We start from the raw sequence: 12587 nt of genomic DNA on the forward strand, positions 1-12587 counted from the left end.
GGGGTTGGCGGAACAGAGAATCCCGCCCAACATCTTTGTCAGTGGAGCACCCTCATAGTGCTGCACTAGAATGCCAGCCTTCACTTGTGTTCAAGTCCTGGAGTGGGACTTGAACCAGCAACTTTCTGACTCAGAGGCAAGAATGCTACCAACTGACATAGTCAAAATTTGGGGCAGAGTTCAGTGTTACCAGGATTCTACCTTGTTTCAATTTGCCATTTTCTGGTGGCATAAGTAAAGGTAAACTTCACACCTCCTTTGTCAAAGGAGAATTGTCTCGGCTCCTTTTTCTAGGTTACGTCAAGAATTCTACCCAGAAGGCCATTCTAAAGGCTGAATGGAACTTCCTTCAGCTGGGATATGGCGGTGTTCTGTTTAGGTCTTTGAAAGATCTCAGTCTTTATCTAGAACAAAATAATTAATCCAATCGGAGATCAATTATTTCCATTCTGGGGGCCAGGTGGCTCCTTGTTCAGCTGTCAGACTGTAGCTGCTGCTGTTCATTTAGCTTCATTAGGGAAAAGACTATGAGATAAAGGTTGGGATGGATGCAACACCTTTGAGCTTGGCCAAATGGAGATCATGCCCCAACACAAAACCACGCTGGTAAACAGGAACCTCAAAATGTTAGCGTGTGTTTTGGAAAAGATTCCTTTGTCCATAAATCCACATTGAATTTGTCAGTTCAACAGATTTCATAGATAGTTAAAATATACATAATTTCATTATTTATACATACCAATCTGGACAGACGCATCAAATGATTTTACATGCATAATATTGTTGATGCCTCTTCTGATAATAGACATCCCACCACCATCTGTTTTCCGCACACGAACAATTCCACTCAGCCTCCAATCAGTAAAGTATGCATAATCTACAGAGAAAAGACAATCAAGAAACTATTTAAGATTTTGATTTAGACTTATTGTCACGTGCACTGATGTACAATGAAAACTATTGTTCTGTGTACAGTCCAAGCAGCTCATTCCATACATGAAAAACATAGGACATATGATAAATACGCAGTGTATATACATTCACTTAGTCATCGGGTGAAGCGTACGGAGCGTAGTGCTACACAGTAGAGAAGATGCGTGAAGAGATCAGTTCAGTCCATAAGCGGGTCATTCAGAAGTCTGGCAACAGCGGGGAAGAGGCTGTTTTTGAATCTGTTAGTGCATGTTCTCAGAATTTTGTATCTTCTGCCCAATGGAAGAGGTTGAAGAGAGAATAAACGGTGCGGGAGGGGTCTTTGATTATGCTGCCAGCTTTCCCAAGGCAGCGGGAGGTGTAGACAGAGTCAATGGATGGGAGGCAGGTTCGCTTGATGGACTGGGCTGTGTTTACGACTCTCTAATTTCTCACGGTCTTGGGCCGAGCAGTTGCCATACCAAAGTGTGATACAGCCGGATAGGATGCTTTCTATGGTGTATCTGTAAAAATTTGTAAGAGTGGATGTGGACATGCCTAATTTCCTTTGATTCCTGAGGACGTATAGGCGCTTTTGTGCTTTCTTGGTTGTAGCGTCGATGTCGGTGGACCAGGACAGATTGTTGGTGATGTGCACACCTAAGAATTTGAAGCTGTCAAACATCTCCACCTCGGTACCATTGATGCAGACAAGGTTGTGTACAACACTTCGCTTCCTGAAGTCAATGACCAGCTCTTTGGTCTTGCTGACGTTAAAGGAGAGATTTTTGGCGTTGCACCATTCCACTGGGTTCTCTATCACCCTCCTGTATTCTGACTCAACGTTGTTTGAGATCCAACCCACTATAGTCATGTCATCAGCAAACATGTAGATGGAGCTGGAGCCGAATTTTGCCAGACATTTGTGTGTATATAAGGAATATAGTAGTTAGGCTAAGTCCACAGCCTTGCGGGGGCCCGGTTTGAGGACTATCGTGGAGGAGATGTTGTTGTTTAGCCTTACTGATTGTGGTCTCTGGGTCAGGAAGTTGAGGATCCAATTGCAAGGGGAAGAGCCAAGTCCTCGGTTTTGGAGTTTTGATATGAGCTTGGCTGTGATTATGTTGTTGAAGGCAGAGCTGTAGTCAATGAATAGGAGTCTGAAGCAGGAGTCCTTGTTGTCGAGATGCTCTAGGAATGAGTGTAGGGCCTGGGAGATATCATCTGTTGTGGATAGGGGACTGGGCTAGTAAACCAGAGACCCAAATTCAAATCCTGCACTGCAGATGGTGAAATTTGACTTCAATAAAAATCTGGAATTAGAAGTCTAATTACAACCATGAAACCATTGTTGATTGTCGTAAAAACCCATCTGGTTCGCTAATATCCTTTTGGGAATGGTATCTGTCATCCTTACCTGGTCTGGCCTGTATGTGACTCCAGATCCACAGCAATGTGGTTGACTCTTAACTACCCTCTCAAGGGCAATTCAGGATGGGCAATAAATGCTGGCACAGCCTGTGAAGCCCATGTCCCATGAACAAATAAAAAAAAGACCGGTTGTGGCGATATGCGAATTGCAGTTGATGTCTCATATGACCAACCTCTCGGAGCACTTCTTAATGACAGATGTAAAGGCAACCTGATGGTAGTCGTTGAGGCACGTTGCCTGATTCTTCTTTGGCACCGGTGTGATGGTGGTCTTCTTGAAGCAGGTGGGACCGTCGGAACGGTGTAGGGAGACGTTGAAGATGTCCGCAAATACACCCGCCAGTTGGTCCATGAAGGATTTGAGTGCACGACCAGGAACTCCGTCAGGACCCATTGCTTTCCAAGGGCTCACTTTCAAGAAGGTCAGTCTGACTTTTGATGCTGTGACGACAGGTGTGGGTGTGTCCGAGGCTGCTGGAGCAGTTGTCAATGGTTTGTTGATTTCCTGCTAGAAACGAGCATAAAATGCATTGGCTTCATCGGGGAGGGTGCTTTGTTGCCAGAGATTGTACTTGGGTTTGTTCTGTAGCCTGTTATATTATTTAAGCCTTGCCACAACTGATGAGAGTCTGTGTCATTAGTCTGTATCTCTAGCTTAGTCTGGTATTGTCTCTTAGCGTCCCTGATGGTTTTGAGGAGGTTGTACCTAGATTTCTTGTATATGTCAGGGTCCAGACCAAGTCAAAACTTAGGTTAAGACCAAGCTAGCTAATGTACTTTTGTTCTGTGTAACAAAATGAACACAACTAAATATCATGAAATTTTACAATGTGCTTTCATTGTTTTTTACAGTAAGTCTCATGACTTTAATATTTTGTAGGATTGTGACTTACCACCAAACACTGTAAGACCGAAAGGGTGCGACATTTGGCTAATTTGATTGAGTGTCTGTCTGTCAGTACCACTGAAGGAACAGTGCTCAATTTTATCAAAAAAGGCATCCACCCAGTACAGACGAAGAGAACTAGAAAAGCAAAAATATTTGGTTCAGTTCAAATGGAGGCGAGATAATTGTTTGGAATGATTCGCTAAATGCGAAACACACACACACAGAATTTAAAATTGTATTCAGCATTACAATAATCTACTCAACTGCTGACTGTCTCAAACAAATATAAGAAGTGCACATGAACCAGAGCTACGGACAACAATAGGGTGATGTTGGCATTGTGATGATACTAGTGTGGTGAATGCATAATGCTTAATTCACACGATATAGCATTGTGTCCTTGTGGGCTCTGTCTGTGTGCTGTTGCGCGGCTCTGCCCACAGGGGGAGATGAGGAGCTTGTACAGGGATCCACCCTTGGCTCCACCCATGGCTCCACCCATAGCCCCTCCCACTACCAGATGTATAAAAGGCTGCGGTCCTGTGAGTCTGCCCTCAGTTCTTCTGTCGCAGGCAGGCTCAGTTGTAAGTCTATTAAAGCCACAGTTTACTTCCTCTCGTGTCTCGAATGAATTGGTGGTCATATCAATTTAATAGACTTAAAAAAACCACCATGGAATCAGCCCTCAAACCTGATCAACTAGAACTCGACCCGAAGGCTGCAGAAGTGAAGGAAATCTTTCTACGCTGGCTTCGGTGCTTCAAGGCCTACCTAGCTGCGTCGACTACCTCCGCTACTACTGAAGAGCAGAAACTCAGTCTACTGCATGCACGGGTGAGCCATCGCATCTCTACGCAACTCGATAGTAATGAGTCGTACACCAAGGCCCTCGCTATACTCGACCGACTATACATGCGGCCTGTAAATGAAGTCTACGCGTGGCATATTTTCACTACCTGCCGCCAGTGCCCCACAGGGTCGCTAGAGGACTACCTGCGCGATCTAAAAGCCCTTGCACGGGAATGTAACTTTCAGGCTGTAACTGCCTCCCAGCATATGGAATTCTCTGTCCATGATGTGTACATTGCAGGGGTCCGGTCTTACTACGTGGGCCAGCGTCTCCTCGAAAAAGGGACCCAGAACTTGGAGGAAACGGTAACGCTAGCAACCTCAATGGAGGTCGCGTTTCAAAGTTTGAACTCGTTCCCCGCAACCAGAGACTGCCCCAGGCCTGCGCCCCATGGCCACCCACCCACTATGAAGCGCCAGCATGCCAGTTTTGTGGTCAGCCCCAACACCCACGGCAGCACTGCCCGGCCCGCAACGCGACCTGCAGCAGCTGCGGTCGAAAAGGACATTATGCTAAGGTATGCCTGTCTAAATCTAAACCCTCTAACTCTCCCGCTGTCCAGAGCAATCGCTCCCCCAACTCGCAGGCCTGCAGACCCCGCAATGTTGCAGCGTGTCTGCCGACTCCGCCTCCACCCGACATGTGCGACTCATGGGGGCCGCCATCTTGGCAATCCTCCCCACACGGCCGGCCATGAGCGAGTCATGGGGGCCGCCATCTTGGGCGCCATCTTCCTCGCCACCTGCCACGTGCGATCCACGGGAGCGGCCATCTTGGATGCCATCTTCTTCATCACCCGCCACGTGCGGTCAACGGGGGCCTAATCTTGGCCATCACCCGATGTTCATCTCAACGACTACAACCTCCGCGGACAGTCATCACGGGGCCACTCCAGCACTGCTGATAAAGCCACCGACTACCCGCAACTGAATCCAGTCACTTTGGACCAGTCGCGGCCAAAGCACCTCAGGAGCTCGATGATGTCCGTTCAGGTCAATGGATACAAGACACCGCGCCTCTTCGACTCCGGGAGCACCAGGAGATTCGTGCATCCAGACCTGGAAAGACGCTATTCGCTCTGCACGGCAAACTATCTCCCTCGCCTCGGGTTCGCACTCGGTTCAAATACAAGGGCGCACCGTTGCGACCCTAACAATACAGAGTGCCAGCTACTCTAATTTCCAGTTGTACGTACTCCCAGACCTCTGCGCCCCCCTCCTACTTGGGCTCGATTTTCAATGCAATCTTAGAAGCCTCACACTCCGCTTCGGCAGACCCCTACCTCCTCTCACTATATGCAGCTTAGCGACTCTAAAAATCGATCCCCCTCCACGCTTCGCTAATCTCACTGCTAACTGCAAACCCGTAGCCACTCGCAGCAGGCGGTATAGCCTGCAGGACAGGGTATTTAGTAGAGCCGAAGTCCAGCGGTTCCGACCTGAGGGAGTCATAGAGGCTAGTAATAGCTCCTGGAGAGCTCAGGTGGTGGTCGTCAAGACCGGGGAAAAGTTCCGGATAGTGTTTGATTACAGCCAGACCATTAACCGGTTCACGCACCTCAATGCGTACCCCCTCCCCCGAATTGCAGACATGGTCAACCAGATTGCCCAGTACTGCATATTCTCCACGGTGGATCTGAAGTCTGCATACCACCAGCTTCCAATCCGCCCGGAGGACCGCCACTACACGGCGTTCGAGGCAGATGGCCGCCTCTTCCATTTCGTCCGGGTTCCCTTTGGCGTCACAAATGGGGTTTCGGTGTTCCAACGAGCAATGGACCGAATGGTGGAACAGTACGGGCTGCGGGCCACGTTTGCGTATCTGGATAACGTCACCATCTGCGGCCATGATCAGCAGGACCACGACGCCAACCTCCACCGACTTCTCCAAACCGCCCAGAAACTCAACCTCACATACAATAGGGAGAAATGTGTTTTCCGCACAACCAGATTAGCCATCCTCGGCTATGTCATGGAAAACGGAGTCCTGGGCCCTGACCCGGACCGTATGCGCCCCAACTTACAACTTACAACTCTTACAACTCCCTCTCCCTCATTGTTCCGGGGCCCTCAAGAGGTGCCTTGGAGTTTTCTCCTATTACGCCCAGTGGGTCCCCCAGCATGCGGACAAAGCCCGCCCACTATTTAAGACCACACTCTTCCCACTGTCGGCCGAGGCCCGCCAAGCCTTCAACTGCATCAAGGAGGACATCGCCAAAGCCGCTATGCGGGTGGTGGATGAATCCGTCCCCTTTCAGGTGGAGAGCGACGCCTCAGAGGTCGCTCTCGCCGCCACTCTGAACCAGGCAGGGAGACCAGTAGCTTTCTTCTCCCGAACCCTCTCCGCTTCGGAACTTCGACACTCCTCAGTCGAAAAAGAAGCTCAAGCCATTGTGGAAGCCGTACGGCACTGGAGGCACTACTTCGCAGGTAGGAGGTTTACCCTCATCACCGACCAGAGATCGGTTGCCTTCATGTTCGACAACTCGCAGTGGGGCAAAATAAAAAACGATAAAATCTTGAGGTGGAGGATCGAACTCTCCACCTATAATTACGATATCATATATCGGCCGGGGAAGCTCAACGAGCCCTCAGATGCCCTGTCCCGTGGCACATGCGTCAGCGTGCAAGTCGACCGATTACAGGCTATCCACAATGACTTCTGCCACCCGGGGGTCACCCGGCTTGCCCACTACATCAAAGCCCGGAATCTGCCTTTCTCCACCGAGGAGGTAAAAGCCATCACCATGGATTGCCCGATCTGCGCGGAGTGTAAACCGCACTTCTATAGACCAGACAGGGCCCACCTGGTAAAGGCTTCCCGGCCCTTTGAACGCCTGAGCATCGATTTCAAAGGGCCACTCCCCTCGACCAATCGAAATGGGTACTTCCTCAACGTCATAGACAAATTCTCCCGTTTTCCGTTTGCTAACCCATGCCCCGATAGGACCTCCCACACCGTCATTAGAGCCCTGCACAGTGTCTTCACCCTGTTCGGCTTCCCCAGCTACATACACAGCGACAGGGGTTCGTCCTTCATGAGCGACGAGCTGCGTCAGTACCTGCTCGACAAGTGCATCGCCTCGAGCAGGATTACCAGCTATAACCCCAGGGGGAACGGGCAGGTGGAGAGGGAGAACGCGACGGTCTGGAAGATCGTCCTACTGACCCTACGGTCCAGGAATCTCCCTACCACCCACTGGCAGGAGGTCCTCCCCGACGTGCTCCATGCAATTAGGTCCCTCCTGTGCACGGCCACTAACCAGACCCTTCACGAGCGATTATTTGTTTTCCCTAGGGGCACTACCATGGGGGCTTCGCTCCCATCTTGGTTGAGGACACCGGGCCCGGTTCTCCTCCGGAAGCACGTCCGGACACATAAAACGGACCCACTAGTAGAAAGAGTGCTACTGCTGCACTCAAACCCACACTACTCCTTTATAGAACACCCCGACAGCTGTCAGGACACCATTTCCCTCCGGGACCTGACGCCTGCAGGATCCACCACCACCACCACTGCCGCCGAGGTACCCCTCACACTACACCCCACCCGGCCCCCCACACCCTGTGCCCCCACGCCTACAGGTTTCCTGCACCCCCCTTCGCCCGTCGCACCGGTCAGGAACGAAGCTCTGAACGAACCAGCCCCGGAGTCCACCCTCAGATTCACACCAGACATCAGCACACAGCCACCCGAAGAGGCTGCAACCCCAGTACTCCGCCGATCCCAGCGGACGACGCGGCTACCGAACCGGCTCAATCTGTAGACCCGTCACCCCCGCTGGACTTGATTTTTTTACAGTGGGTGAATGTGGTGAATATATAATGCTTAATTCACACTATATAGCATTGTGTCCTTGTGGGCTCTGTCTGTGAGCCGTTGCGTGGCTCTGCCCACAGGGGGAGATGAGGAGCTTGTACAGGGCTCCTCCCTTGGCTCCGCCCATGGCTCCACCCATGGCCCCTCCCACTACCGGAAGTATAAAGTGCTGCGGTCTTGTGAGTCTGCCCTCAGTTCTTCTGGTCACAGGTAGGCTCAGTTGTAAGTCTATTAAAGCCACAGTTTACTTCCTCTTGTGTCTCGAGTGAATTGATGGTCACATCAACTAGTAAACTAACAATTCACTTGTATGGATGGGATTCAGATCGCGACATCTTGTGATATCCCGCTCGATCTTGCGAGGCATGATGAGCCTGTTGGATCCCGGAAGAGGCCTCTCCCGGCATCTACCCCCAGATCACCCAAACTGGGACGCGATGCGGCCGGTAGACCGTGCCCAATATCCAATCAAAGAAACAATGCCAATTTATTTTCATGTCAATATTCATATTCATTTGTCAAAGCCAGCAAAAGGTCAGCACAAATATAAAAGCTGCTTGATGTACAGACTGGTTATTACTTGACCATTAGCAAATGGAGGAAAACATATCCTCCTGAATATTGATAGTTGTCGAATTAGCCTTTTGAATTATCAGCTTGGCTCACCTCCAGTCAATGGCAAGGCCATTTGGCCAACCGAGCGTTGTGTTGACTATTGCCATTGTATTTGACCCATCACCCCATGCTCTCATGATCTTTGCTGGTCTGTACCAGTCTGTCCAGAAGATATACCTGTAAGTAAATGTTAACATGGTAAATCCAACATTTGTGGATCTTAGCGTAGTGAAATTCCAACTACATCGATGAACATCGATATTTAGCAGGGAGAAAACTGTGAATACTGAAATTTTTATTTACCCCATTAATGGATGCACAACAATAGATCTAGGATTGTTCAAGTTCTCAACAATTGCTCTTCTGGATTTATCAGCTAACCGTAGAACAGAAATGCTGCTGTAGCGTGCATCAGTCCAGTAAAGATTCCTCGAAATCCAATCAAAAGCCAGATCTTCCACTCCATCCACTCTATTGCCAACTAGGATTTCCCGGTCTGCATATCGGACAGAAAACTAAGCATAAATAAAAACAAAATTCTGTGGATTCTGGAAATATGAAACAAAAACAGAAAATGCTGGATTAACTCAGCAGGTCTGGCAGCATCTGTGGCGAGAGAAACATTGTTAACATTTTGACTCCATTCTGTAGAAGGGTCAATAGACTCAAAACGTGGGCGTGATTTAACACCTACAAAACAGAGTCCCATTTTGGGCGCATATAGTAGCGTGTTTCTCGGTGTCTGCAGCACCGAGAATGACCCCGCCATCAGACGGGACACTTTGTTTTGACCTCGGTCAAGAATGCCCCGCTAAGGTCACACTTACTTCGCTCCTCAAGTACCCCCATCATCCCACCTCCTCAAGGCAGGGTTCGCAGCGAGGGCGAGATCCAGATTGTGACGTCTCGGGATTTCTCGTTAGATCTCACGTGCGTTCCGAGCCTCACAAATCTCGCTCGGGGCCTCTGGTAAGGTTTAATGGCCTTGTCGGGTCACCGAGATGGGACCGGCAAGGCCGTCCAATCATGCCTGTCAACTTTGTTTATCTCTCCACAGATGCTGCCAGACTTTATCCAGCATTGTCTGTGTTTATTTCAGAAAACTGAGCATTATTAATTTAATTCACAAATGTTCTCACCGGTAGATGCAGAGTTCTGTTTGCAAGCTCTTAGCTGGGTTGTAGCAAGACATTGCAGCAATGAAAGTGGGACGAGAGACAGTGAGCAAAATGGAATACCGAAGAGTCCACCATCCAATCTCCATTCCCAATGGCCATTTTAGCACCTACTTCCCTGAAGAGAAATGTTGTAGTGGGGGCGACCGCTGCTCAACGTCTCAAATTAAGCAGAGCCTGATCTCAGTCCTAGTTATAGGCTATAGGCAAATTGATTAAACTAAAATAAATTAGTAATCCTTTGTTGGTGAAACTTGCAGACTTATCTCCTTAAAAATGGTAGGGATTTCACTTTCAGCCAAGACAGTAACCTTAACTGAGGATAGCAAGAAAACAATGAGATTGTCTCCATACTTAGTAGAATAAATAATAATCTAATTACCAATGGAACACAAGTAAAAATTGAATACTTGGAAAGCAAGCTTTTAAAATGCTGACTTTTCAAAAAAAATGCGAAAGGGCAAAGAGGTTTCCATATTTTGTTTAAGATGCAAAACCTACAGGGCGCGATTCTCCCAGACAGGGAGAAATTGTAAGGCTGGCGTCAAATCCGGGCGGGTTTGACGCCAGCCTCCCCCTCCCCGACCGGGAACCGATTCTGGTCCCCGGTCGGGGCTAGTATGCCGCGGCCGTGAACTCCGGCATCGCGGGCTTAACGAATTTCGTTAAGCCCGCTTGCCAGAGTTTGCGCCGGCTGACGCGTCACATGACGTCAGCCGCGCATGCGCAGATTGGAAGACTCCAACCTGCGCATGCGCGGATGACGTCATCGCGCATTTGCGCGAAATCCGCGCATGCGCGGGCTGGGATGCCCCTTAGCGGCCCCGCGAAGTGATACAGCGGGGCGGTGGAAGGACAAAGAGTGCGCGGGAATCGGACCCGCTGCCCGCGATCGGTGCCCACCGATCGCGGGCCCATGGCACCCTTGGCACGGCCGTGGTACTGCCGTGCCAATCGGTGCCATGGTTTTCAAAATCGGGACTTTACGGCCGTTTTTACGAACGGCCAGACCAGGTGTGTTTGCCGTTCGTAAAAGCAGCCGTAAAGGGCTTGGACTTCGGCCCATCGGCCAGCTGAGAATCGCTGCTGGCCGTAAAAAAACGGCGGCAGCGATTCGTGTCGGGAGTTGGGCGTGGGGGGGGGGGGGAGAATAGCGGGAGGGCGTCAGACTAGTGTGGCCGTAAAAATTTACGAACCCCGCTATTCTCCGCACCGTCGTGAGTGCGGAGAATTGCGCCCACAATCTTTCCATTGAAGAAATGAAAAAGATCTGAAAAGCTGATTATTTACATTGATTTGGTTATTTATTACCTGTTCCATCAATTTTCTGTTGATAAATCAGGTCCGTTCTTGTATCAGAGAAAAATATTTTCTGCTGTGTTGCATCAAAATCAATTCCTACAAAGTAAGAGGGGCTTGCTGTCACAGGCAGGATGATATCTTTCTGGCTGGAGATGTTGAAAGGGATTCCACGCACAGCCAGCTGGGATGAAAATAGTAGGAACTGGGTCACAGCTGCAGAAGACAGAACAATTGTGTTCAAACTTTCTTTGTTTTCACACACCCAGAAGTCAAAGCCAAATGCAACATTCACATCCAGCAGGTTTACAGGGCATTAGCATAACTGGACTATCGTGGAGGAATGGAGGAGAGAGATGGGAAGAGGAAGAAGGGAGAGAATGGAGGCAAGAGGCAGAGGAGAGAGGGAGAGAGCAAGGACAGAAAGGCAGTTGAAAAGGAAGATGGAAAAGGGACAGGGAAGGTGATTGGTGTGTGTGCATGCGAGAGAGAGAGAGAGAGAGAGAGAGAGAGAGAAGTTAGGTGAATTGGAATTCTGAATTCTCCCTCTGTGTACCCGAACAGGTGCCGGAATGTGGCAACTAGGCTCTTTTCACAGTAACTTCACTGCAGTCACTAAGCCTACTTGTGACAATAAAGATTATTATAAAGATTATTATTATTTAAAAAAGAGAGAAGTAAACAGCAGGAGTAAACAAAAAGAAGGAAAATATGGAAGAGAGGGACAGTGATGATGGGCAGCATTATTTAGCATTTAAACCATTGGGTACATGTATTGATCAGTGGAAAGCTACATTTAAAAGGAGAGGTCAGATATTTGGAGTACAGTTTTCCAGCCTTATCTCAGATCTACGTTTCCCTTGTATAGCTTTCCTGCTGGGAAATGTGGGAGCACTAATTGGTCTGAATATTCTGTCTTTACATTTTTAAACAAATGACGATTGAAATCATTTAATTGCACGATGGGAGAAATAATCCAATAAAACCAACATTTTTTTAAATCAAAATTCAATCAAAACCCATTCATCCCACTTCAGAAACTTGAGCACAAAAGCTAGCCCAACAATCCAGTGCAATACTGAACTTCTTTTACAGGACACATTAAAATGAGGCACTGCCTGTCCCCTCGCTCAGGGATAAAATATCCCGTGGCACAATTCAAAGAAGCACAGGGAAGTTCTCCCAATGTCCCAGTAAACATTTATCACCCAACCAAACACGAAAGCAGCTTCATTTGACCATTTAACGCCTTGTTGTTTACAAATTGGCTGCTCCATTTCATCATACTATAACGGTGTCTAAAAGTCAAACAGTACTTTCTTGGCTCTAATGCACTTTGGGACTTCCTGAGCTTGTGAAAGTTTATTATTTATTTTCTTGCTGCACAGTTCTTTAGCTATTACATTTTTCTATGTGACAGAGTCACTTTATGTTCTGCTTGTTCAGGCTGTGAAATTTCTTGCAATGTAACTGTTGAGTTCATATTAAACTGCAAAAGTACTGGCCATTTATTGAAGGTACATGTGAATAAGCAATTAAATTAGGTTGTAGAGAACCTCAATGGAAATCTCTATAGATAATCCTTACACATCTTAAG

At 48.5% G+C, this 12587-nt stretch overlaps 1 protein-coding gene across 4 annotated transcripts in view; it reads right to left on the reverse strand.

The window, feature by feature from the left end:
* Positions 1-12587, reverse strand: part of lrp2a (low density lipoprotein receptor-related protein 2a) — a 432071-nt gene that overhangs the window by 246756 nt on the left and 172728 nt on the right. For all 4 annotated transcript variants that reach the window (XM_038789773.1, XM_038789772.1, XM_038789771.1 and 1 more), the window contains 5 exons: positions 11003-11206; positions 8820-9012; positions 8568-8693; positions 3237-3367; positions 740-877 (listed from right to left, as the gene is read on the reverse strand). In XM_038789773.1, coding sequence (XP_038645701.1) covers positions 740-877; positions 3237-3367; positions 8568-8693; positions 8820-9012; positions 11003-11206 — 792 coding nt within the window. The remainder of the gene's footprint in view (positions 1-739; positions 878-3236; positions 3368-8567; positions 8694-8819; positions 9013-11002; positions 11207-12587) is intronic.

This window comes from Scyliorhinus canicula, chromosome 2, assembly GCF_902713615.1.
Source record: "Scyliorhinus canicula chromosome 2, sScyCan1.1, whole genome shotgun sequence".
NCBI classification, from domain to species: Eukaryota; Metazoa; Chordata; class Chondrichthyes; order Carcharhiniformes; family Scyliorhinidae; genus Scyliorhinus; species Scyliorhinus canicula.